The sequence below is a fragment of the Pristiophorus japonicus genome, chromosome 17, assembly GCF_044704955.1.
Source record: "Pristiophorus japonicus isolate sPriJap1 chromosome 17, sPriJap1.hap1, whole genome shotgun sequence".
Taxonomy (NCBI): Eukaryota; Metazoa; Chordata; class Chondrichthyes; family Pristiophoridae; genus Pristiophorus; species Pristiophorus japonicus.
In genome coordinates this window covers 127,281,247-127,308,417 of record NC_091993.1, presented here as the reverse complement: position 1 = coordinate 127,308,417, position 27,171 = coordinate 127,281,247, and the positions used below count along the sequence as shown (strand labels likewise).

The 27,171-nt window shown below is 48.5% G+C and overlaps 1 protein-coding gene across 3 annotated transcripts in view; it reads right to left on the bottom strand.

Moving 5' to 3' along the window:
- magi3a (membrane associated guanylate kinase, WW and PDZ domain containing 3a) overlaps window positions 1-27,171 on the bottom strand; it is a 109,023-nt gene that overhangs the window by 32,626 nt on the left and 49,226 nt on the right. For 2 of the 3 annotated variants that reach the window (XM_070859266.1, XM_070859268.1), the window contains exons 2-7: window positions 11,563-11,679; window positions 9,911-10,030; window positions 6,730-6,936; window positions 5,793-5,922; window positions 3,307-3,386; window positions 1,101-1,193 (exon numbers count right to left, since the gene is read on the bottom strand). In XM_070859266.1, coding sequence (XP_070715367.1) covers window positions 1,101-1,193; window positions 3,307-3,386; window positions 5,793-5,922; window positions 6,730-6,936; window positions 9,911-10,030; window positions 11,563-11,679 — 747 coding nt within the window. The remainder of the gene's footprint in view (window positions 1-1,100; window positions 1,194-3,306; window positions 3,387-5,792; window positions 5,923-6,729; window positions 6,937-9,910; window positions 10,031-11,562; window positions 11,680-27,171) is intronic. The other variant, XM_070859267.1, reaches the window with a different exon arrangement.

The following is a 27,171-nucleotide window of genomic DNA, read 5'->3' as shown; positions in this document are numbered from 1 at the left end:
AAATTGGCTGTTGTATTTGCCTACATAACAACAGGAACTGAGGCACAGAATACAAGAGCAGGGAGGTTATGGTAGAACTGTATAAAACACTAGTTAGGCCACAGCTTGAGCACTGTCTGTAGTTCTGGTCACCACATTACAAGAAGGATGTGATTGCACTAGAGAGGGTACAGAGGAGATTTTAACCTTAACCCTAAATGCAGTTGCCAGGACCGGAAAATTTTAGCAATGAGGAAAGATCGGATAGGCTGGGGTTGTTTTCCTTGGAATAGGAGGCTGAGGAGAGATTTAATTGAGGTGTATAGTAGATAGGAAGGACCTATTTCCCCTAGCAGAGGGGTCAATAACCAGGAGGCATAGCTTTAAATTAAGTGGTAGAAGGATTAAAGGGGTGATGAGGGAAAAAACCTTTTCACCCAGAGGGTGGTGGGGGTCTGGAACTCACTGCCTGAAAGGGTGGTAGAGGCAGAAACCCTCAACACATTTAAAAAGTACTTGGATGTCCACTTGAAGTGCCGTAACCTAAAGGGCTACAGACCTAGTGCTGGACGGTGGGATTAGATTATGTAGCTCTTTTTCGACTGACATGGATACGATGGGCCGAATGGCCTCCTCCTGTGTCGTCATTTTCTCTGATTCTGAGGTCTGGCAGCAACTGTAGAGAGAGAAACAGAGTTAACGTTACAGGTCGATGACCTTTCGTCAGGAACTGAGTTCTGACGAAGGGTCATTGACCTGAAACATTAACTCTGTTTCTCTCTCCACAGATGATGCCAGACCCGCTGAGTATTTCCAGCATTTTCTGTTTCTCGATCAGATTTCTAGCATTGCAGTATTTTGCCTTTGTACTGGTTATAGATGTATATGGAACTTGCTGATGTGTAAGGTAGTGAATGAAGACCATTAAATTTCTGGGTCCGATTCCCCAGTCTGTGCCCAGGTAGCTTCCCGCTGCCAGAGGGCAGCACCCCCCACCCTCGGGAGGGGTAAAATTCCCGATGTGCAGCCAAGCGCAATTGTGTGGACGTCGGGAAGAGGCCAAAATGGAGGACGGACTCTGCCGTGAAGCCTGCAGGGTGGAAGAGGCTGCCGACACTCACCGTATAGGCCCACAGATGCAGACTGGCCACCTGGGCGAGGTACTGGAGGGCAACCGGTGCCCGTGGAACCGTGCCCCGGCAGGGAGTCAGCGCCTTCAGGAGAGGAAGAGAGAAAACTGGTGGAAAAAGGAGGAAGAATATAGATACGAGGGAGCAACTTCAGGCTGTGATGTAATCTTGGGGTTCACCCGCAGGTGGTGAGCTGCCCGAGCTTCACCCTCGTGACTTGGGGAGCGTGACTTGAATCGCCTCGGTGAAATGTCGCTGTGCAAACATTTCACGTATCTACAAGTCTCTTGACGCCAATCACACGACAGTCTCGCTCAGCAGCAAGGCTGCCACAGACGGACAGGAGTTATCGCGACACGACCTCTGGCCCGAGTCGTGGAGTTTATTTGGAGCGACATCGAATCGGGAAGAGACGAGACTGGCGTTCCCAGAACATCAGAAATCCTCTCAGGCTTTGGTCCACTGGCTTGGGATGTCGTTAGAACCCCTCAATCAAATGACAGCCACTGATGCCCTCAGCCAATGACGGACTCTCCATGTAACAGAGGTTCTGTTTGTTCGCTCGAGTGCAGGTCTCGCAGTCAAGACAGCTGCAGATAAACTCGAAAACAGTATCCTCCCCAAGCCACACTCATCCATGCCGGTCATCACTGACCTACATAGGTTGGGGAACCGCGAGCCAATCAAATTTAAAATCCCCATTCCTGTGTTTAAATATCTTCATCAATGCAACCTCCTCCAGTGCTCCCACCCCACAGCACCTCTCCCTCCCTGACTCCAGCTGTCTGTGCCTCTTCCATTTACTCCACCATCAGCGGCCGTGCTTTCAGCCACCCCCCTCCCTTCAAGGCCCTCCTCTGACCAAGCTTTAGGTCACCTCCTTTCTCCCTCTCATTGCCTGCCTGTACCCGCCCCCCCCCCCCCAACCATCTTCCCTCCACCCACCTCTCTCTCCCTCTCTCTCCCCCTCCCCCCCCCAATAACTATGTTTTTGATTTGGCGTCCATTATTTCCATAAACCTGTGTGAACCACTTAGAAATTTATAGCACAGAAGGAGGCCATTTTGGCCCATCGTGTCCGTGCCAGCCACAAAAGAGCTATCCAGCCTAATCCCACTTCCGGCTCTCGGTCCGTAGCCCTGTCACTTACCGCACTTCAGGTGCACGTCCAAGTACTTTTTAAATGCGATGAGAGTTTCTGCCTCTAGCACCTATTCAGGCCGTGAGTTCCTGACCCCCACCCCCCCACCCTCAGTGAAAAAAGTTCTCAACTCCCCTCTAATCCTTCTACCAATTACTTTAAATCTGTGCCCCTTGTTTATTGACCTCTCTGCTAAGGGAAATAGGTCCTTCCTTTCCACTTCAGCTGGGACATTTATCGATGTTAAAAGGCACTATATAAATGAGAGTTGCATTTGGTCATTAATAATGAAACAGGGCCAGCCGACAGCAGATTTACAAAGCTATGTGCAATAACCTGCACTGGCTGACGCAAGCAATAAGCTGCTGGGATCGAGCCTCTACGTGTGATGTCTTTCACTTGGCCTGCCTGACCACAATACATTGGAAACTTCAGCATTAAGAGAATATGATTTAAAATCTAACTTCTCCACAAAGCTGTCTGTGTGAGCCACACACCCAGTGATCGGCATTGTCCAGACATCAGTGAGGGGAGCTTTGAACAGTGTGGTCTACAATCGGTGCATTACCCCATCGGTGAAGGGTTACGCAGCGGAGGTCAATAACCCATCTTTTCTCTCGCTACAGATGCTGACTGACCTGCTGTGTATATTCAGCACACTCAGTTTCGATTTCAGATTTACAGAATTCTGTTTTTTTTCTGTTACATGGAGAGGCGTCAGAGCAAACATCTGTAAATGCATGCTGCAACACAGCTGGACCAGGTTACACACAAAACATAGAAGATATAAACAGGGACTGTCATTTGCACAACCACTTCCCACCCCGACTGGACCCTCCCGCAGAAGAATGGCCTGCACATTCAAAAATACAAACAGGTTACACCCATTTCAAATTGGTCTGAAAAGGGCGTTGGTATCAGAGATGTGTTTTATCCCAGGACAGTGCAGGGTGTGAGAGTCTATCAGAATGTTAAACCGTATCAAACCGCACACCGACTAAATGAAAACACATTAGCATCTCTGGGGGAAAATACTCAGAGAAAGCTGCTACTTACCCCCTTCACTGCACTCCTCCGGAGGTTTCGATTTCTTAGCAAGACGAGGGTCCAGCCACGTGGTAGTTTTAGTGTTGTGACTGCGAAAGGAAAGGACGATTACTGCAATCTCTCGCTGAAACGTATAACATTCTTACAGGGCTTATAAGAACATAAGAATTAGGAACAGGAGTAGGCCATCTAGCCCCTCGAGCCTGCTCCGCCATTCAACAAGATCATGGCTGATCTGGCCGTGGACTCAGCTCCACTTACCCGCCCTCTCCCCGTAACCCTTAATTCCCTTATTAGTTAAAAATCTATCTATCTGTGACTTGAATACATTCAATGAGCTAGCCTCAACTGCTTCCTTGGGCAGAGAATTCCACAGATTCACAACCCTCTGGGAGAAGAAATTCCTTCTCAACTTGGTTTTAAATTGGCTCCCCCGTATTTTGAGGCTGTGCCCCCTAGTTCTAGTCTCCCCGACCAGTGGAAACAACCTCGCTGCCTCTATCTTGTCTATCCCTTTCATGATTTTAAATGTTTCTATAAGATCACCCCTCATCCTTCTGAACTCCAACGAGTAAAGACCCAGTCTACTCAATCTATCATCAAAAGGTAACCCCCTCATCTCCGGAATCAGCCTAGTGAATCGTCTCAGTACCCCCTCCAAAGCCAGTATATCCTTCCTTAAGTAAGGTGACCAAAACTGCACGCAGTACTCCAGGTGCGGCCTTACCAATACCCTATACAGTTGCAGCAGGACCTCCCTGCTTTTGTACTCCATCCCTCTCGCAATGAAGGCCAACATTCCATTCGCCTTCCTGATTACTTTGGCAGGGTAGATGCTGGGAGGACGTTTCCCCTGACTGGGGAGTCTAGAACACGGGGTCACAGTCTCAGAATAAGGGGTCGGCCATTTAAGACTGAGATCAGGAGAAATTTCTTCACTCAGAGGGTTGTGAATCTTTGGAATTCTCTGCCCCAAAGAGCTATGGATGCTCAAGGCTGAGATCGATGGATTTTTGGATACTAATGGAATCAAGACATGGGGCAGGATGGTGGAATTGAAGTAGAAGATCAGCTGTGATCTTATTGAATGGCGGAGCAGGCTCGAGGGCCGATTGGCCTACTCCTATTTGTTATATTCTTATCAATGGTAACATAGCACTGGTGGGAAGGGGGACAGGTGAGACAGGACAGGGGAACATTTGAGGAACGGGGGTGGGGGGGGGGGGTTAGATTACTGTGGTACATAATGGTGATACAGCACTGGGGACTGGGGCGACTCCAGGATAGAGAGGCTGGTGACTCCACAGAGGGTTAAGTCTCCTCAACACACCTCCACACTGGAGCTTGGACAAGATCGTGTGCCTTGGCACATTTTCAATGATGGCCAAGAGCAAGTCAGGTTTTCACCCTGCTCCTGGGCTGCATTAGAGGTGAGCGTGGCTGAGCTTAGTGAGCTTGCTGTGTGCAAATTGGCTGCCACGTTTCCTACATTACAACAGTAACTGCACTTCAAAAGTTAATTCATTGGCTATAAGCGCTTTGGGACCACACCTGGAGTACAGTTCTGGTCTCGTTATTTAAGGAAGGATATACCTGCATTGGAGGAAGTTCAGAGAAGGTTCACGAGGTTGATTCCCGAGAGGAAGGGATTGTTTTATGAAGAAAGGTTGGGCCTATACTCATCGGAGTTTAGAAGAATGAGAGGTGATTTTATTGAAACGTATAAGATTCTGAGGGGGCTTGACGGGTAGATGCAAAGAGGATATTTCCCCTCGTGGATAAATCTAGAACTAGAGAGCATAGTTTCAGAATAAGGAGTCGCCCATTTAAAACAGAAATCGGGAGGAATTTCTTCTGAGGGTTGTAAATCTGTGGAGTTCTCTGCCCCAGAGAGCTGTGGAGGCTGGGTCATTGAATATATTGAAGGTGGAGATAGACAGATTTTTGAACGATAAGGGAATAAAGGGTTATGGGGAGCGGGCAGGGAAGTGGAGTTGAGGCCAGGATCAGATCAGCCATGATCTTACTGAATGGCGGAGCAGGCTCAAGGGGACAAATGGCCAACTCCTGCTCCTATTTCTTATGTTCTTATGGGACGTCCTGAGGTTATAAAAAGCACTGTAGAAATGCAAGTTCTTTCCTTTCTTTCTAAAGACTTGTTTTTGTTGTTGAGCACTATCCAAGTAAAACCCCATGAAATGGAATAGCGTTCGCGATGACTATCAGAGCCTATCATAAACATCACTCTGAATTCCATCCCTGAACCTCTCCTCCTCTTTCCTCCTTTCAGATGCTCCTTAAAACCTCCCTGCTGGACCAAGCTTTTAGTCACCTGCCCGAACATCTCACATGGGGCAGTATCAAATTTTGTTTGCTAACGCTCCTGCTGAATGCTTTGGGATGGGTTTCTACGTTACATACATTATAAAGACAAGACAATCGGCCATTGAGGTTCACAAACAACCCGATCCGTCCCGCGACAGATAGATACTCACTCAATGAAGTAGATCATGCCGTTGTCAGTGTAGGCCATCTCCCAGTTGCTCGGCAACGGTTCCACCAGGTCCTCCCTGGTAAGCGGATCCAAGTACCTGAACTCTGGGACCCCCTCAGTGTGGCTGGGCCCTGCACAGTTTAGGATGAGAAGTGAACATATCAGTTTCTGAGAGGGATTGACAAGGTAGATGCTGGGTGTATCCCCTGGCTGGAGAGTCTAGAACTGGGGGGCAGAGTCTCAGGATAAGGGGTCGGCCATTTAAGAACAGAAGAAATAGGAGCAAGAATAGGCCATTTGGCCCCTGCTCCGCCATTTAATAAGATCATGGCTGATCTGATCATGGACTCGGCTCCACTTCCCTATCCGCTCCCCATAACCCTCGATTCCCTTAGTGTTCAAAAATCTGTCTATCTCCACCTTAAATATATTCAATGACCCAGCCTTCACAGCTCTCTGGGGAAGAGAATTCCAAAGATTCACGAACTTCTGAGAAGAAATTCCTCCTCATCTCAGTTTTAAATGGTCGACCTTTTAGACTGAGATGAGGAGAAATTTCTTCACTCAGAGGATTGTGAATCTTTGGAATTCTCTACCCAGAGGGCTGTGGATGCTCAGTCGTTGAGTATATTCAAGGCCAAGATCGCTAGATTTTTAGCGGAATCAAGGGATTATGGGGATCGGACGGGAAAGTGGAGTTATTGAATGGCGGAGCAGACTCGAGGGGGCGAATCCTGCTTCCAATTCTTATGTTCAGCCGTGGTGGAAAGGTGGGGGGGGGGGGGGAAAGAGAGAAGAGGGGCGAGGGAGAGAAGAGGGGGCGAGGGAGAGAGGGGAGAACGCGGGACACAGAGACAGAGTGCGTTCTAGCAGAGCAAGACAAGCTACACACGCTCCAGGTGATGTCACAGCCTGACCCCAGTTCCACTCTCGCTCACCTGGGTAACCCGTCCCATTGGCTGTGGGTCTCTCGTCATCATCCTCTTCATCGGGGACCACGGTGTCGGCTCGCTGCATCATACTGACCGACGTTGCCCGTTTCCTCTGCGCCTCATCCGAGCCGTCGTCTAGAACGACCTGATCCACTACATCCTGCTGGAAGGGGCCGGGCTCCGCGGGGGGCTTTGGAGTTCCGTAGAAATTACCTGCCGTGCAGTGGGGGGGGGGGGGAGGGGGGGGGGGTACAAAGGGCAGGTCAGCTTCACAATGATATCCCGCTTTTCACATTCCGCTTTAAATTTGTTGTTCAATATATAAATGAGAATCTTTCAATTATACATTTCACACATACGCTTTCTGTGCAGATCCGATCTCAGCCTCTGGCTACAGCAGCGTGAAATCAACCAGGGCTTTCACCGCCAACAGCAACAGCAAACCCTGCTGGGAGCACCTGCATGGTGAGCGGAGGGGGCTCGGCTGGAGACAACCCTTTACCACCCCACCCAAAACAGTCAACTAGCCCGCCCACACTCAATGCAAAAGCAAAATACTGCCTGGCTGGAAATCTGAAATAAAGACAGAAGATGCTGAAAATATTCAGCAGGTCAGGCAGCACCTGTGGAGAGGAGAAACAGATTTAACGTTTCAGGTCGATGACCCTTAGTCAGTAGTGGAAAAGGTTAGAGATGGAACAGGCAAGAGGAGGCACAGGGGGGAGGGGAGGGGAGGAAAGAACAAAAGGGAAGCTCTGTGATAGGGCGGAAGGCAGGAGAGATTAAATGATAAAAGGGACGATGGTGCAAGGCAAACGGAGATGGTAATGAGACGAGAAAAGAAACAAAAGATGGGTCGAGAGCAGGGGGGGGGGTAAATGGGAATATCAATCATCAAACCAACTGCCGTCCAAAAAAAATGGGGGCAGAGGTTATGATCTGAAATTGGTGAACTCAATGTTGAGACAGGAAAGCTGTGAAGTGTCTAATCGAAAGATGAGGTGCTGTTCCTCGAGCCTGCCAACACTTCCTGCCACGGTTCACATGGGCCCCCAAGGAAAAGGAAGCTACACAGGGCCGGCAGAACTGCCCCAGTGAGGGGCTGGGGTAAGCACCTTCAGAAGAAAACTGAATAGATCCAAGAATACACAGGGAAGATGTACAAGATGTATATACATAGAGAAGATGTTTCTGAGGCTGAACTCCAGCATATAGCCGATGCATTCACCGATGCGCATGAAAGCATGGGCCTTACGCTTAACATCCGTAAGACAAAGGTCCTCCACCAGCCTGTCCTCGCCGCACAGTACTGTCCCCCAGTCATCAAGATCCACGGCGTGGCCCTGGACAACGTGGACCATTTAACACACCTCCGGGGCCTCTTATCAAGAAGAGCAGATATTGATGCGGAGATTCAACACCGCCTCCAGTGCGCCAGTGCAGCCTCCGGCCGCCTGAGGAAAAGAGTGTTCAAAGACCAGGCCCTCAAATCTAACATCAAGCTCATGGTGTACAGGACTGTAGTAATTAATACCCGCCCTCCTGTATGAATCAGAGGCATGGATGATGTACAGAAGACACCTCAAGTCGCTGGAGATATATCACCAACGATGTCTCCACAAGATCCTACAAATCCCCTGGGAGGACAGGCTGATCAACTTCAGTGTCCTCATCCAGGCCAACATCACCAGCATTGAAGCACTGACCACACTCGATCAGCTTCGCTGGGCAGGCCACATAGTTCGCATGCCAGACACGAGACTCCCTAAGGAAATGCTCTATGCAGAGCTCCTTCATGGCAAATGAGCCAAAGGTGGGCAGTGGAAACATTACGAGGACACCCTCAAAGCCTCCCTGATAAAGTGCGACATCACCACTGACACCTGGGGGTCCTTGGCCAAAGACCGCCCTAGGTGGAGAAAGTGCATCCGGGAGGGCGTTGAACTCTGCGAATCTCAACGCCGCGAGCGTGAAGAGGTCAAGCGCAGGCAACGGGAGGAACGTGCGGTGAATCAGTCCCACACACCCCCCTTCCCTCGGTGAAGATCTGTGACAGAGTCTGTGGCTCTCGTATTGGACTGTTCAGCCACCAAAGAACTCACTTCAGGAGTGGAAGCAAGTCTTCCTCAATTCTGAGGGACTGCCTATGATGATGGTGTTTCTGCTTGTGGGGGAGACCAAAACCAGAGGCCATAAATATAAAAGTCAGTCACTAATAAATCCAATAGGGAATTAAACAGCAACCACTTGTATTTATATAGCGCCTTTAACGTAGTAAAACGTCCCAAGGCGCTTCACAGGAGTGTTAGAAGACAAAAATAAGACACCAAACCACATAAGAAGAAATTACGGCAGATGACCAAATGCTTGGTCGAAGAAGTAGGTTTTAAGAAGCGTCTTAAAAGGAGGAAATAGAGGTAGCGAGGCGGAGAGGTTTAGGGAGGGAGTTCCAGAGCTTGGGGCCCAGGCAACAGAAGGCACGGCCACCGATGGTTGAGTGATTATATTCAGGGATGTTCAAGAGGGCAGAATTAAAGGAGCGCAGAGATGTCGGGGGGATTGTGGGGCTGAAGGAGATTACAGAGATAGGGAGGGGTGAGGGCCATGGAGGGATTTGTAAACAAGGATGAGAATTTTGAAATCGAGACGTTGCTTAACCAGGAGCCAATGTAGGTCAGCGAGCACAGGGAGTGATGGGTGAGCGGGACTTGGTGCGAGTTAGGACATGGGCTGCTGGGTTTTGGATGATCTCAAGTTTACCTAGGGTAGAATGTGGGAGGCCAGCCAGGAGTGCTTTGGAATAGTCAAGTCTAGAGGTAACAAAGGCAGGGATGAGGGTTTCAGCAGCGGATGAGCTGAGGCAGGAGGAACTTCTTTACCCAGAGAGTGGTGAGAAAGTGGAACTCGCTACCACAGGGAGTGGTTGAGGTGAACAGTATTGATGTATTTAAGGGGAAGCTGGATAAACACATGAGGGAGAAAGGAATAGAAGGATATGGTGATGGGGCGAGATGGAGTTATTGTTTGATTGCAAAAAGATTTTGGATGAGTTGGGCAGAAGTGACCCTCATTGTTGGTGCATCAGTGCGAGCAGCGGTTTATCCAGAAGCGACTTGTATAAACACTTCCCGGGGACAGCAGCCCTGTATTAAGATGTGACTGAAGCGAGGTGGTTTTGGTAACTCACCGTCAAAGGTTCCGCTCTCCAGAAGGGCTCCACTCGCCTCTAGTGCTTTAAACTCTTCCAGGGAAATGAAGTTATAATCCACCCCTGGAACCTCGCCTTCCCGGGGTGGCCTTGTGGTGCCTGAAACAAAGAAACTAATCAAGCAACGGAAGGGATCGGACACACTTTTGTTGCTACTCAAACAACTGAAGTTGGTCTCTTCGCAGAGCAGTTAAATGATTCAATGATGAGGAGGCGTAGACTCAGGGTGACCAGCTAAGGGAAAATCAACACAGCAGAGACTAGAACGTCACTTAAAATGGAAGTGGATCAATGAAGTACCTCAGTGGATAGTACTCTCACCTCTGAGTCAGAGGTTATGAGCTAAAACTCCACTCCAGGCTAATACTCCAGCACAGTACTGAGGAAGGGCTGCACTATCGGAGGTGCCGTCTTTCAGGTGAGTCGTTTAACTGAGGCTCCATCCTCCCTCTTGGGTGGGAGTTCTCCCCGGTGTCCTGGGGCCAATACTGATCCCTCAATCAACATCACTAAAACAGATGATCTGGTCATTATCACATTGCTGATTGTGGGAGCTTGCTGTGCGCACATTGGCTGCTGCGTTTCCCACATTACAACAGTGACTACACTCCAAAAGTACTTCATTGGCTGTAAAGTGCTTCAGGACGTCCTGAGGTCATGAAAGGCGCTATATAAATGCAAGTCTTTCTTTTTTCTTTGATTCCTGAAGGTGTGAACTGCCAATCAGGAAGGTTTCACAGGCAACACAGGCCCTCAAGCCGCTCAGTAAAGGCCCGATTCTTGTTGCGTGAACCTGCATGGTAACGGACATTGGGCTGTTTGACCAAAGGAAACTGCCGAGATTGATCCTACTCTATCCTGAAATATCTTTCACAACTGCACACTCTCCAACAGGGCTCACTGGACAGTTATCAAGAACCCTGACCAATTCTCCACCTATTGAACCCGGGGCACCAAGGTCAAAGGCTGTGCCACGGCACCAACCCTGTGCCACAGTTGCAATTAGTTAATGCAGCACAGACTGTATTATGAACCTTCCTAGTCTCGGGATCAGTACCACACCATTGCAGCCATGCATTACATAGAATGTACCGCACACAAACAGGCCATTGGGCCCACCGCTCCGTGCCGGGGTTTATGATCCACACCAGCCCCCTCCCATCCCTCTTCATCTCACCCCATCACCATATCCTTCTATCCCTTTCTCCCTCATGTGTTTATCCAGCTTCCCCTTAAATGCATCTAAGCTATTCGCCTCAACCCCTCTCTGTGATAGAGGGTTCCACATTCTCACCGCTCTGCGGGTAAAGAAGTTTCTCCTGACTTCCTTATTGGATTTATTAGTGACTGTTATATATTTATGGCCCCTAGATTTGGACTCATGAATATCAATTACTTATTTGAAAAACAATGACCTTCAAAGAACGCTGAACTGTGGACTTGACCGTATCTTTGTGATGTTACCCGACAGAGAGACAGACACACGCACGCACACACACACACACACACACACACACACACGCACACACACACGCACACACGCACAGAGACGACTTGTCCTTGTAATATTACTGGACTACGAGTGATGGACAGACCCCACCCCATATTGCTGCATCACAAGCCGCACTTACACGGGATGGTTCTCAGGTAGAGATTGTCCCGGATCACCTGCTGGAGTTGGTGGTCAACCGATCCTTTCTGGAACTGCAGACTGAGGTAGTGCCGAAGCTCCTTGTTTATTATTCTGCCTGTAAAAAGCAATCAATGGTTTCAGTTTTATTTTTAACAACCTCGTCCATCAGCAGAGCAAAGGAGAACCAGCTTGGACAGAAAGGACAGTTTGAAGTGAAGATACCGATCATCTGCCTCGGTACAGAACCACCCGTCCCCAGGGTCACTGGACTTATCTCGCACGCTGAACAAACGATTCCATTCAGAACATTAAATCAGCTTCAAATAGCAATAAATACTTACACCATAACGTCACTGTGTTTAACAAAAGTCAAGCTTAGTTCTGCGGGGCCATGAAGCAGCAATAAAATTACAGTTCCGGGATTTGATGATAGAGCAGAGCAGGCTTCCACTGGAATGGTGATAGCACATTCAGTGACGCATGTCAACTCTCTGCACAGCCCACACCCAGTCAAAAGGGCACGAGGGGACCTTTGATACGGCATCTTGCAGTCCAGCCCGGGAATACAGCCCTAGTCCCGCGGCACCAATGTTCCCTCGAATGGTCCCCACCAAGCTCATGGTCTACAGGGCTGTAGCGATACCCGGCCCTCCTGTATGGCTTAGACGTGGACTATATACAGTAGACACCTCAAATCGCTGGAAAAATACCAACGATGCCTCCGCAAGATCCTGCAAATCCCCTGGGGGGATAGACGCACCAAAGTTAGCATCCTCGATCATCCCCAGCATCGAAGCACTGAGCACACTCGACCAGCTCCGTTGGGCGGGCCACATTGTTTGCATGCCTGACAAGACTCCCAAAATAAGCGCTCTACTCGGAACTCCTACACGGCAAGCGAGCCCAAGGTGGACAGAGGAAACGTTTCAAGGACACCGTCAAAGCCTCCTTGATAAAACGCAACATCCCTACTGACACTTGGGAGTCCCTGGCCGAAGACCGCCCCAGGTGGAGGTGGTGCATCCGGGAGGGCGCTGAGCACCTCGAGTCTCATCGCCGAGAGCATGCTGAAAACAGGCGCAGGCAGCGGAAGGAGCGTGCAGCAAACCAGACTCCCCACCCACCCTTTCCTTCAACCGCTGTCTGTTCCACCTGTGACAGAGACTGTAATTCCCGTATTGGACCATTTAGTCACCTAAGAACTCACTTTGAGTGGAAGCAAGTCTTCCTCGATTTCGAGGGACTGCCTATGATGATGATGAAAATGTTGTTTTGTGAGCTCAGTCCTTTCAAATTTCCACGCTTGTGGGGTTTCTCCCATGCACAAGCCGGTGAGCAGTCTGCACAGGACCTCCAGACATGGCCCAACGGGAACGTTGTACAACAGTCTCAGGACAGGTTCAGGATCAATGCCTTTTGCAGTGTCAACGGTTAACCAGGGGTCAGCTCAGGATCTAGCAGGTTTGGAAATGTGTTTTTTTTCCCGGAACATGGGCGTCGCCAGCAAGGCCGGCATTTATTGCCCATCCCTAATTGCCCCTTGAGAAGGTGGTGGTGAGCCGCCTTCTTGAACCGCTGCAGTCCGTGTGGTGAAGGGTGCTCCCACAGTGCTGTTAAGGAGGGAGTTCCAGGATTTTGACCCAGCGATGATGAAGGAACGGCCGATATATTTCCAAGTCAGGATGGTGTGTGACTCGGAGGGGAACGTGGAGGTGGTGGTGTTCCCATGCGCTTGCTGCCCTTGTCCTTTTAGGCGGGAGAGGTCGCGGGTTTGGGAGGTGCTACCAAAGTGCAACAGAGTCACCAGGGCACTCTCCATATTGCTCACAAAGTAGTCAACAGGCCTGAACTCCCGAATGGGCAACAGGAGCTGGGAACAGCGGACACACGTTCTCGGATTGTGCCTTAACCCAAGATGATTAAATGGTTTGATAGGGGAGATAGAAACTATTTCTCTCTGCAGTCCAGAACAAGGGGGCATAGCCTTCAAATTAAAGCTCGGCTGTTCAGGAAGCAATTCCTCACAAGGGTTAGTGGAAATCCGGAATTCTGTACAGTGTCAGCTGTGGCTCAGTGGGCAGCACCCTCGTCTCCGAGTCAGAAAGTTGTGGGCTCAAGTCCCACTCCAGAGACTTGAGCACATAAATCTAGGCTGACACTCTAGTGCAGTGTTGAGGGAGCGCTGCACTGTTGGAGGTGCCGCCTTTTGGATGAGATGTTAAACCGAGGCCCCGTCTGCTCTCTCAGGTGGACATAAAAGATCCCGTGGCCACTATTTCGAAGATGATCAGGAGAGACCCTTCGTCAGATTCTTATCGACCTGAAACGTTAACTCTGCTTCCTCTCCACAGATGCTGCCTGACCCGCTGAGATTTCCAGCATTTTCTGTTTTGATTCCAGATTCCAGCATCCGCAGTATTTTGCTTTTGAGTTATCCCCAGTGTCCTGGGGCTAATATTTATTCCTCAAATCAACATCACCAAAATAGATTATCTGGTCATTATCACATTGCTATTTGTGGGAGCTTGCTGTGCGCAAACTGACTGCCGCATTTCTCATTTTACAACAGTGACTACACTTCAAAAGTACGTCATTGTCTGGACAGCGCTTTGGGACATCCAGTGGTCGTGAAAGGCGCTATAGAAATGCAAGTCTTTCTTTTTCCCCCCCAAAAAAAGCAATTGACTCTGGGGTCAATTGAAAATGTCAAAACTGAGATGGATAGATTTATGTTAGGCGAGGGAATTAAGCGATACGGAACTAAGATACCGATCAGCCATGATCTTACTGAATGGCGGAACAGGCTCGATGGGCTGAATGGCCTCCTATGTTGCTGTGACCTACACATCCAAGGCTAAGCAGCCTCCCCTCCTCACAGTACACTGTGTAACCAGAGGACACATATTTAAAATAATTGGCAAAAGAACCAGAAGGGAGGAGGAAGAGACATTTGTTTCTGTGAGTTATGATGATCTGGAATGCACTGCCTGAAAGGGTGGTGGAGGCAGATTCAATTGTAACTTTCAAAAGGGAATTAGATACATAGTTGAAAGGGAAACATTCACAGGGGCATGGGGAAAGAGCAGCGGAATGGGACTAATTGGATCGCTCTTGCAAAGAACTGGTACAGGCACGATGGGCCGAATAGCCTCCTTCTGTGCTACAAGATTGTAAGACTGTGTGTGACTGGTCCTCCCTGACTGGCAGCAATGGTGAGCAAGGTGGCAGAGAGCACTCCCCTTGCTGTCTCTGCTCAGCACTGCTCACAGCAAGAACCCAGCACCGTGCTGGGTTAAAATTCTCCCCTCCCCAGGGCACTGGCCCTCTCCTCCTCCGGGGGCACTGCACAACACGACTCCAGTGGCCCATCCTTTGACTCCGCCGCACTGAGCCCGCTGTTGATCACAGGATTAAGGAATAATGGCACATTTGGAAATTGGGCAGCTCGTGCAGAGGACTGAAGCCGGTGGTAAAATTGGCCATTAACAGATTGGTCCTCACAGCATCAGCAGAACCCGAAGGGCATCTGGCCATGGTTTCGGGTTTGGCACCCCACCCCTATTAGAAGTCAATTTTCCCTCCAGATTTCAGACTATTACTATGCGGGAAGGGGTAAGTCATCTGCACCCAAAAATACAAGGAACGAACAGTAGGAGGACTCCACGCACAATCCCCATTCACGTTAACTACATCTGGCAGGGTAACAGCTCTTTTTGCCGAGGTTCCCCGCTCCAGTCTCCCTTTAATCCCCAAAGGGACTCACTCACCTCTTTGGAACAGAGCCTTAAACCGAGGTTTGCCTTAGGCTAAATTTTGACTGGGAGCTGTCTGAGCCAAGCAAAGACATACGATCTGAAACTCATTCCGCAGCCATTCCCCAGCGCTCTCCCGCATCGAAAGGCAGCTCCGACAGCTCACAGCACTTTCTAATCTACCCTCTGCACGTCTCGGGTCACATTGCAGAGCCAGCAAACGTGCCGGGGCTGGAGGTCCGCACCGACTCCGCCATCACAGCAAGCTGCACAAAGTGGACAATGTTGGGGCCAGAATACAATAGCATTTTATACCCCACTTTCCGAGAACCCAGAGCTCCACCGCTCCCTTGACGTGCTCGCGTCCCCGGCACTGGGGTTTCACGCAAGGATATCAGCGAAGAATTAAAAAATGTTTCTTTTTGGGCGGGGGGGGGGGGGGGGGGGAGGGACGGACTTGCTCGTCGATTCGAATGCAGCATCTGTTCCTGCAGTCAGTGGCATTATTACATCTGCATTTGTTTAAACTGTTTCCTCACTCAAAGCAGCCTCACAGAACCCCTCCCCCGGGCTCTGGCTCAAATCATCGGGAATGTCTTCATTTCCCCCCCCCCCCCCGTGCTACTGAATTGCTTTATTCTGTAGCCCCCTTTGAATGAATACCTGCTGTGCTGAAGATCCCCACGCTGCTGGCGGATTGTTACAACGTGCTTGCGTCACAATCATTGTAACAAATATTGGGGAACACCCTCCCCCTGCGTCATCTGCCCACGTCACGTAGCGCTGGGCACTGTGCAGCCTTCATCTTCCAAACTCCAGGGAATACAAACCGAATCTCTGCAATCTGTCCTCATAATTTAACCCTCCCGGCTCCAGCCGGTGAATCTGCGCTGCACCTCCAAGGCCAATACACCCTTCCGAAGGTGCAGCGCCCACAACTGTATGCAGTGCTTAGGGTTGCCAACAATTTGTTTTACATGCGTGGCCCTTTTAAGTTTGTTGTGGTATCTTCCAGCGGGTGAGCGGCCTGTGTGGGCAATGCTGGCTTTATGCTGCGAGGCCATGCGGCGCTCTGGAGGTCCCAGGCAGCTGGATCGCTGTTTTTTAAAAAAAACGCTCGCGTGGAATTTTGAATGTGCCAACAAAAGATGACATTGTGCGAAGCAGCTCCCGATTGGTGTGCAGCCGACTGCACACCTTTGCTTTGACCTATTCCTGAAGATTTGCCCATGTGATATTTGCCCACAGTTTGCAAATGTTGTTATTTATCTTAGTAGAATGTCTTAGGATCACCGAATAAAATATTTGACTTTGTTCTGAGATAAGTAATTTATAAATCAAAAAAAGCACTAAAGAACAGAAAGATTGAAGGACAAGTAATGTTTAAATGAAATCTACTTCTGTGATATTTCTACAGTATCAACCACAACGACAAACACCAAGTAATTGCCACTGATTCACAGGAATACGAGAAGGCAATTCAGCCCCTCAAGCCTGTTCTGCCATTCACTCAGATCATGGCTGATCTGTGACTTAACCTTTGGCCCATATCCCTCAACACCTTTGATTAACAGCTATCAATCTCACATTTAAAATTAACAATTGACCCAGCATCAATTGCCGTTTGCGGAAGAGAGTTCCAAACTTCTACCACCCTTTGTGTGTAGAAATGTTTCCTAATCTCACTCCTGAAAGGTCTGGCTCTAATGTTTAGACTAGAATCTCTAGTGTCTCTCTATCTCCCTGATCTGTTCCCTTTAATATCTTGAAAACTTCAATTAGATCACCCTTTAACCATTCTAGGGAATACAACCCTAATTTGTCCTCGTAACCTAACCCTTGAAGTCCGGGTATCCTTCTGGTAAATGGCCAAAACCAGTATATCCTTCCTAGGGTGCCCAGAACTGCTCTCAGTGCTCCAGGTGTGGTCCAACCAGGGTTTTGTATAGCTGCAGCATAACTTCTATCCCTCCTTGTATTCAACAAAACATCTATACAAGTAACTAAAGTGTGTGTACAATTTTATGACTTTTCACAATACGCAAGTTATAAAAAGTAATAAATAAAACCAAAACCAAACCTAGTTCAATTCACGGACTCCCACACCCCACCGCTGAAGCTCATCTAAACTGCCCGACTCCTGTAATACACATTATACAGCAGCGCACATCACAGGTCGACACGAACTCTCCCTCCTCCAGTGTGTTTCTCTCTCTCTCTCTCTCCCTCCCCAGTTTGTCGTGTTGTCTCTCCATCCATCTTTCAGATGAGACGTTAAACTGAGACCCCAGCTGCTCTCAGGTGGATGGAAAAGATTCCACAGCCCCTATTTGAAGAGCAGGAGTTCTCCTGGGGCCAATATTTACTCCTCAATCAACATCACTAAAACAGATTAATAACAGATCATTATCACTCTGCTATGTGCATTCTTAAAAATGTGCTAACTCCAGCAGTGACTTTACAGATCACTTTTTTTTCTTCTGAAATGCAGCTGAAGGGCAAGGACAAGATCATCCAAAGTGGAGAAGACAGATGAACAATAAAACCTGGCTGGTTTATCAAAAAAAAATGTTAAGAAAATCTGAAATAAATAGAAAACACTTGAAATGGATAACAGGAGAGTCAGTGTCAGAGGAAAAGACATGATGTTTCAGATCTGTGTGCAAATTAGCTGCTGTGTTTCCTACAACAGTGACTACTCTTCAAAAAGTACTTCATTGGCTGCAAGCGCTTTGGAATGTTCCTAGGTTGTGAAAGATGCTTTAGAATTGAAAGTCTATCTTTCTCCTCCCCAGTTTGTTTCTCTCTCCCGCCCCACAGTGTGTTTCTCTCTCTCTCTCTCTCTCCCGCCCCCACAGTGTGTTTCTCTTTCTCTCTCCCGCCCCACAATGTATGTTTCTCTCTCTCACCCCACAGTTGTGTTTCTCTCTCCCGCCCCACAGTTTGTTTTTCTCTCTCTCCCGCCCCACAATGTATGTTTTTCTCTCTCTCTCTCTCTCTCCCGTCCCACAGTTTGTGTTTCTCTCTCTCTCTCCCGTCCCACAGTTTGTGTTTCTCTCTCTCTCTCCCGTCCCACAGTTTGTGTTTCTCTCTCTCTCTCCCGTCCCACAGTTTGTGTTTCTCTCTCTCTCCCGCCCCACATTTTGAGTTGCTCCCTCAGGACGCAGGTGCCAGGCGATGTCCGTTGGCCCCGGTGCAATTATCCCACAACTGGTATGGAAGCTGTGCGTTCTAAGTAGCGGAGTGACCAGCTGACAGCGCGGATCAACTGCGAGCCACGACAGCCAGGGTACCACGCATGCATGAACCGTTTACACAAGGATAGTTTATCCCGGGTCACCCATAGCCACGCTCTGAATACCAATCGCCCTTTCCAAGAAACTCCGGGTTGGTAACCCGAACAGTACTCCAGATACAGTCTAACCAGAGTATACATAGAAACATAGAAAATAGGTGCAGGAGTAGGCCATCCAGCCCCTCCAGCCTGCACCACCATTCAATGAGTTCATGGCTGAACATGCAACCTCAGTACCCCATTCCTGCTTTCTCGCCATACCCCCTGATCCCCCGAGTAGTAAGGACTTCATCTAACTCCCTTTTGAATATATTTAGTGAATTGGCCTCAACTACTTTCTGTGGTAGAGAATTCCACAGGTTCACCACTCTCTGGGTGAAGAAGTTTCCCCTCATCTCGGTCCTAAATGGCTTACCCCTTATCCTTAGACTGTGACCCCTGGTTCTGGACTTCCCCAACATTGGGAACATTCTTCCTGCATCTAACCTGTCTAAACCCATCAGAATTTTAAACGTTTCTATGAGATCACCTCTCATTATTCTGAACTCCAGTGAATACAAGCCCAGTTGATCCAGTCTTTCTTGATAGGTCAGTCCCACCATCCCGGGAATCAGTCTGGTGAATCTTCGCTGCATTCCCTCAATAGCAAGAATGTCCTTCCTCAAGTTAGGAGACCAAAACTGTACACAATACTCCAGGTGTGGCCTCACCAAGGCCCTGTACAACTGTAGCAACACCTCCCTGCCCCTGTACTCAAATCCCCTCGCTATGAAGGCCAACATGCCATTTGCTTTCTTAACCGCCTGCTGTACCTGCATGCCAACCTTCAATGACTGATGTACCATGACACCCAGGTCTCTTTGCACCTCCCCTTTTACTAATCTGTCACCATTCAGATAATAGTCTGTCTCTCTGTTTTTACCACCAAAGTGGATAACCTCACATTTATCCACATTATCATTCATCTGCCATGCATTTGCCCACTCACCTAACCTATCCAAGTCACTCTGCAGCCTCATAGCATCCTCCTCGCAGCTCACACTGCCACCCAACTTAGTGTCATCCGCAAATTTGGAGATACTACATTTAATCCCCTCGTCTAAATCATTAATGTACAATGTAAACAGCTGGGGCCCCAGCACAGAACCTTGCGGTACCCCACTAGTCACTGCCTGCCATTCTGAAAAGTACCCATTTACTCCTACTCTTTGCTTCCTGTCTGACAACCAGTTCTCAATCCACGTCAGCACACTACCCCCAATCCCATGTGCTTTAACTTTGCACATTAATCTCTTGTGTGGGACCTTGTCGAAAGCCTTCTGGAAGTCCAAATATACCACATCAACTGGTTCTCCCTTGTCCACTTTACTGGAAACATCCTCAAAAAATTCCAGAAGCTATGTCAAGCATGATTTCCCTTTCACAAATCCATGCTGACTTGGACCTATCATGTCACCATTTTCCAAATGCACTGCTATGACATCCTTAATAATTGATTCCATCATTTTACTCACTACTGAGGTCAGGCTGACCGGTTGATAATTCCCTGTTTTCTCTCTCCCTCCTTTTTTAACACAACTTCCACCCTTTTGTATTCCATCCCCCTTGAGGAGAAGGCTGATTAGCTTTTAAAATTATTTTTTTTAAATTATTTTTTGCATCAGTCCATTAATGTTTCCCCTAATTTATTTTTAGCTCCCTTTATCGGGCTACGCAGCTCATTCAAAATTTTGAGCATGTGCGAAATCTCCGATTTGAAAAGCCGGACCAGGGCTGCGCGGGGCCTCCAGACTGCTGCGTGGTCACACAGCTTTTAGGGAACACTGCTGTCCATTAAGCTTGAAGTGATTTCTATACATGGGCCTCTAAATCTCTCTGCTCCTGCACAGTTCCTAGCTTCTCACTCGTTACAAATCGCTTCTCCCTCACCACAAGGAATGCATGTGAGAGCACAGCCCAGGGGTGGTGGAGTGGAGGGTGTGGGCGTGTTTCCTGTGTTCAGGGAGGTCACAGCCCGTTTCTCTCTGGATCTGCACAGACCCGGGATGCTGCCGACAGACCCCGGAACAGCCCTGTCTGCTGAAGCTTTCAAAGGGATTGCTCAGTCAACCGCGGAGATACAGGACATTCCTCTCTGGCCTCCTGCAGATTTCCAGAGGTGCGTCGAGGAGGCTCTCCTCAGATCAAAACCACAACACAAGAACTTAAAAGTGTCGTGGGGGGGGGGGGGGGGGGCAGTGAATTCAACATTTGCTCGAAATAAATCTTAACTGAAGAAAGATGTGCGGGATGTGCAGAGGGAAGAGCAACAGTCGAAATGTTCGATCTGGTCCACGTGTTCATATCACGTTTGACTGGAGAATCAGGAGCTACGCACGCAAACCGAGGCCACGGGAAATCGCTGAACATTTGAAAGTTGTAACCCAAGCCCGTTCACTGGTCACCAGGCATCACATTCTACAGCCCAACAATGAATGCTCCACGAGTGTCAGCATTAGGCCCAAGTCCAGTCCTATTGGCCATATTAAAGAAAGTACTTGCATTTCTATAGTGCCTTTCACGACCCCATGACGTCCCAAGGCACTTTACAGCCAGTGAAGTACTTTTGCGGTGTAGTCACTGTTGCAATGTCGGAAGTGCTGCAGCCAGTTTGCACACAACAAGCTCCCACAATAATGTGATAATGAGCAGATCAGCTATTTTTTTTAGATGTAGGTTGAGGGATGAATATTGGCCAGGGCAGCAGGGATAACTCCCCTGCTCTTCAAATAGTGCCATGGGATCTTTAACGTCCACCCAACAGGTCAGACAGGACCTCGGTTTAACGCCTCATCTGAAAGACGGCACCTCTGATTCCCTCAGCACTGCATTAGAGTGTCAGCTTCGATTATGATGCTCGAGTCTCTGGAGTGGGACTCGAATCCACAACCTTCTGACTCAGACCAGACTGCTGCCCACTGAGCCACAGCTGACGCGCAATCCTGAATTTAAAAAACATTCGTTCCTGGGATGTAGGTGTCGCTGGCAAGGCCGGCATTTATTGCCCATCCCTAATCGCCCCTGGAGAAGGTGGTGGTGAGCCGCCTTCTTGAACCGCTGCAGTCCGTGTGGTGAAGGTGCTCCCACAGTGCTGTTAGGGAGGGAGTTCCAGGATTGTGACCCAGCGACGATGAAGGAACGGCCGATATATTTCCAAGTCGGGACGGTGTGTGACTGGGAGGGGAACGTGGAGGTGGTGGTGTTCCCATGCGCCTGCTGCCCATGTCCTTCTAGGCGGTAGAGGTCACGGGTTTGGGAGGTGCTGCTGAAGAAGCTTTGGCGAGTTGCTGCAGTGCATCTTGTAGACATTCCCTCCCTCCACAACACAGAACTTCTCTGAAATCAGTCCCAAACTCACACTGTCTGCACCATCCGCTCACAAATCAAAAATACCACCTCTTCGTGGCTCATATGGCCACATGCACTGCAGCAACTCGCCAAGGCTTCAACAGCACCAAATTCGTGACCTCTACCACCTAGAAACATAGAAACAAGGTGCAGGAGTAAGCCATTCAGCCCTTCAAGCCTGCACCACCATTCAATAAGAACATGGCTCATCATCACCTCAGTACTCCTTTCCTGCTTTCTCTCCATAACCCCTCAATTTCTTTAGCTGTAAGGGCCATATCTAACTCCCTCTTGAATATATCCAACGAACTGGCATCAACAACTCACTGCGGTAGGGAATTCCACAGGTTAACAACTCGCTGAGTGAAGAAGTTTCTCCTTAGCTCGGTCCTAAATGGCTTACCCCTTATCCTTAGACTGTGTCCCCTCGTTCGGGACTTCCCCAACATCGGAAACATTCTTCCTGCATCTGACCTGTCCAGTCCCGTCAGAATTTTATATGTTTCTTTGAGATCCTCTCTCATCCTTCTAAACTGTGAATACAGGCCCAGTAGATCCAGTCTCTCCTCATATGTCAGTCCTGCCATCCCAGAAATCAGTCTGGTGAACCTTCGCTGCACTCCCTCAATAGCAAGAACATCCTTCCTCAGATTAGGAGACCAAAACTGAATACAATATTCCAGGTGAGGCCTCACCAAGGCCCTGTACAACTGCAGTAAGACCTCCCTGCTTCTATACTCAAATCTCCTAGCTATGAAGGCCAACATGCCATTTGCCTTCTTTGCTGCCTGCTGTATGCCAACTTTCAGTGACTGATGTACCATGACACCCAGGTCTCGTTGCACCTTCCCTTTTCCTAATCTGCCGCCATTCAGATAATATTCATGTTTTTGCCACCAAAGGGCATAACCTCACATTTACCTACATTATACTGCATCTGCCATGCATTTGCCCACTCACCTAACCTGTCCAAGTCAACCTGCAGCCTCTTAGCATCCTTCTCACAGCTTACACCACCACCCAGCTTAGTGTCATCTGCAAACTTGGAGATATTACACTCAATTCCTTCATCTAAATCATTGATGTATAAATATCTGGAGTCCCAGCACTGAGCCCTGCGGCACTCCACTAGTCACTGCCTGCCATTCTGAAAAGGACCAGTTTATCCCGACTCTCTGCTTCCTGTCTGCCAACCAGTTCTCTATCCACGTCAATACATTACCTCCAATACCATGTGCTTTAATTTTGCACACCAATCTCTTGTGTGGGACCTTGTCAAAAGCCTTTGAAAGTCCAAATACACCACATCCACTGGTTCTCTCTTGTCCACTCGATTAGTCGCATCCTCAAAAAATTCTAGAAGATTTGTCAAGCATGATTTCCCTTTCATAAATCCATGCTGACATGGACCAATCCTGTCATTGCTTTCTAAATGCACTGCTATCTCATCCTTAATAATTGATTCCAACATTTTCCCCACGACTGATGTCAGGCTAACCGGTCTATAATTACCCATTTTCTCTCTCCCTCCTTTCTTAAAAAGTGATGTTACATTAGCTACCCTCTAGTCCATAGGAACAGATCCAGAGTCGATAGACAGTTGGAAAATGATCACCAATGCATCTACTATTTCTAGGGCCACTTTCTTAAGTACTCTGGGATGCAGACTATCAGGCCCCGAGGATTTATCACCTTCAATCCCATCAATTTCTCTAACACAATTTCCTGACGAATAAGGATTTCCTTCAGTTCCTTCTTCTCACTAGACCCTCGGTCCCCTAGTATTCCAGATGGTTATTTGTGGCTTCCTTCGTGAAGACAGAACTAAAGTATTTGTTCAATTGGTCTGCCATTTCTTTGTTCCCAATTATAAATACACCTGATTCTGACTGCAAGGGACCTATGTTTATCTTCACTAATCTTTTTCTCTTCACATATCTATAGAAGTTTTTGCAGTCAGTTTTTATGTTCCCAGCAAGCTTCCTCTCATGCTCTATTTTCCCCCTCCTAATTAAACCCTTTGTCCTCTTCTGCTGAATTCTAAATTTCTCCCAGTCCTCAGGTTTGCTGCTTTTTCTGGCCAATTTATATGCCTCTTCCTTGGATTTAACACCATGCTTAATTTCCCTTGTTAGCCACGGTTGAGCCGTTTTATTTTTACTCCAGACAGGGATGTACAATTGTTGAAGTTCATCCTTGTGATCTTTAAATGTTTGCCATTGCCTATCCACCGTCAACCCTTTAGGTATCATTCGCCAGTCTATTCTAGCCAATTCACGACTCATACCATTGAAGTTACCTTTCCCCAAGTTCAGGACCCTAGTCTCTGAATTAACTGTGTCACTCTCCATCTTAAAGAATTCGACCATATTATGGTCACTCTTCCCCAAGGGGCCTCGCACAACAAGATTGCTAATTAGTCCTTTCTCATTACACATCACCCAGTCTAGGATGGCCAGCCCTCTAGTTGGTTCCTTGACATATTGGTCTAGAAAACCATCCCTAATACACTCCAGGAAATCCTCCTCCACCGTATTGCTACCAGTTTGGTTAGCCCAATCAATATGTAGATTAAAGTCGCCCATGATAACTGCTGTACCCTTATTGCACATGTCCCTTATTTCTTGTTTGATGCTGTGCCCAACCTCTCTACTACTGTTTGGTGGTCTGTACACAACTCCCACTAGCATTTTCTGCCCTTTGGTATTCCGCAACTCCACCCATACCGATTCCACATCATCCAGGCTAATGTCCTTCCTTACATTGCATTAATTTCCTCTTTAACCAGCAACGCCACCCCACCTCCTTTTCCTTTCTGTCTCTCCTTTCCAAATGTTGAATACCCCTGGATGTTGAGTTCCCAGCCTTGGTCACCCTGGAGCCATGTCTCCGTATTGCCAATTATATCATATTCGTTAATAGCTGCCTGCGCAGTTAATTCATCCACCTTATTATGAATACTACTTGCATTGAGGCACAGAGCCTTCAGGCTTGTCTTTTTAACACACTTTGCCCCTTTAGAATTTTGCTGTAATGTGGCCCTTTTTGATTTCTGCCTTAGGTTTCTCTGCCCACCACTTTTACTTTTCATCTTTCGATCTTTTGCTTCTGCCCCCATTCTACTTCCCTCTGTCTCCCTGCATAGGTTCTCACTGCCATATTAGTTTAACCGCTCCCCAACAGCACTAGCAAACACTCCCCCTAGGATATTGGTTCCGGTCCTGCCCAGGTGCCGACCATCCGGTTTATACTGGCCCCACCTCCCCCAGAACCAGTTCCAATGTCCCAGGAACTTGAATCCCTCCCTCTTGCATCATTCCTCAAGCCACATATTCATCTTGGCTATCCTGCAATTCCTACTCTGACTAGCACTTGGCACTGGTAGCAATCCTGAGATTACTACCTTTGAGGTCCTACTTTTTAAGGACAAGAGCAACAGGCGCACGAGAACACCATCACCTCCATTGTTCCCCTCCAAGTCACACACCATCTCAACTTGCAACTATAATTGCTGTTCCTTCATCGTTGCTGGCTCAAAATCCTGGAACTCCCTATACAGCATCACTGTGGGAGCACCTTCACCACACGGACTGCAGCAGCTCGCCACCACCATCTCAAAGGGCAACTAGTGATGGGCAATAAATGCCAAGCTTGCCAGCAGCACCCACCTCAAAAATGAATATAACTTGCTCCCGCCCCACCCAGTGGGTGCACTCCAGCCCTTGACCCCTCCCTCACAGTGGGGCAGGACACAGGGGAGAATTCCCCATCTCTTTGAAATAGTGCCATGCGGTCTTTTACGTCCACCTGAGAAAGCAGAGACGGGGTCTCAGTTTAATGTCTCATCCGAAATACGGCACCTCCGACAGTTCAAACTGCTTGGTACTGTGGAAATTATGGCGCAAGCCAGCTTTGCACGTTACATGCTGGAGCATCATCATCATAGGCAGTCCCTCGGAATCGAGGAAGACTTGCTTCCACTCTAAAAATGAGTTCCCAGGTGACTGAACAGTGCAATATGGGAACCACAGTCTCTGTCACAGGTGGGACAGTCGTTGAGGGAAAGGGTGGGTGGGACTGGTTTGCCGCACACTCTTTCCGCTGCCTGCGCTTGATTTCTGCATACTCTCGACGACAAGACTCGAGGTGCTCAGCGCCCTCCCGGATGCCCTTCCTCCACTTAGGGTGGTCTTTGGCCAGGAACTCCCAGGTGTCAGTGGAGATGTTGCATTTTATCAAGGAGGCTTTGAGGGTGTCCTTGAAACATTTCCTCTGCCCGCCTGGGGCTCGTTTGCGGTGAAGGATTTCCGAGTAGAGCGCTTGCTTTGGTATGCTTGTGTCAGGCATGCGGACAATATTGCCCGCCCAGCGGACTGGTTTGATGAGAATGACCAGGAGATCCAAGAGCTAATAGATCGCAAGTGCAGGGCTTTTACGTAAGAGCATGAGAAATAGGAACAGGAGTAGGCCATACGGCCCCTCAAACCTGCTCCGCCATTCAATAAGATCATGGCTGATCTGATCATGGACTCAGCTCCACCGCCGCCCGCTCACCATATCGTTTAAGAAACTGTCTATTTCTGTCTTAAATTTATTCAATATCCCAGCTTCCACAGCTCTGAGGCAGCGAATTCCACAGATTTACAACCCTCAGAAGAAATTTCTCATCATCTCTGTTTTAAATGGGCGACCCCTTATTCCAAGGTCATGTCCTCTAGTTCTAGTCTACCCCATCAGTGGAAACATCTTCTCTGCATCCACCTGGTCAAGCCCCCTCATAGTCTTATACGTTTCGATAAGATCGCCTCTCATTCTTCTGAACTCCAATGAGTAGAGGTCCAACCGACTCAACCTTTCCTCATAAATCAGCCCCCACATCCCCAGAATCAACCTAGTGAACCTTCTCTGAACTGTCTCCAAAGCAAGTACATCCTTTCGTAAATATGGAAACGAAAACTGCATTCAATATTCCAGGTGTGGCCTCACCAATACCCTGTATAACTGTAGCAAGACTTCCCTGCTTTTATACTCCATCCCCTTTGCAATAAAGGTCAAGATACCTTTGGCCTTCCTGATCACTTGCTGTACCTGCATACTATCCTTTTGTGCTTCATGCACAAGTACCCCCAGGTCTCGCTGTACCGCAGCACTTTGCAATCCTTCTCTATTTAAA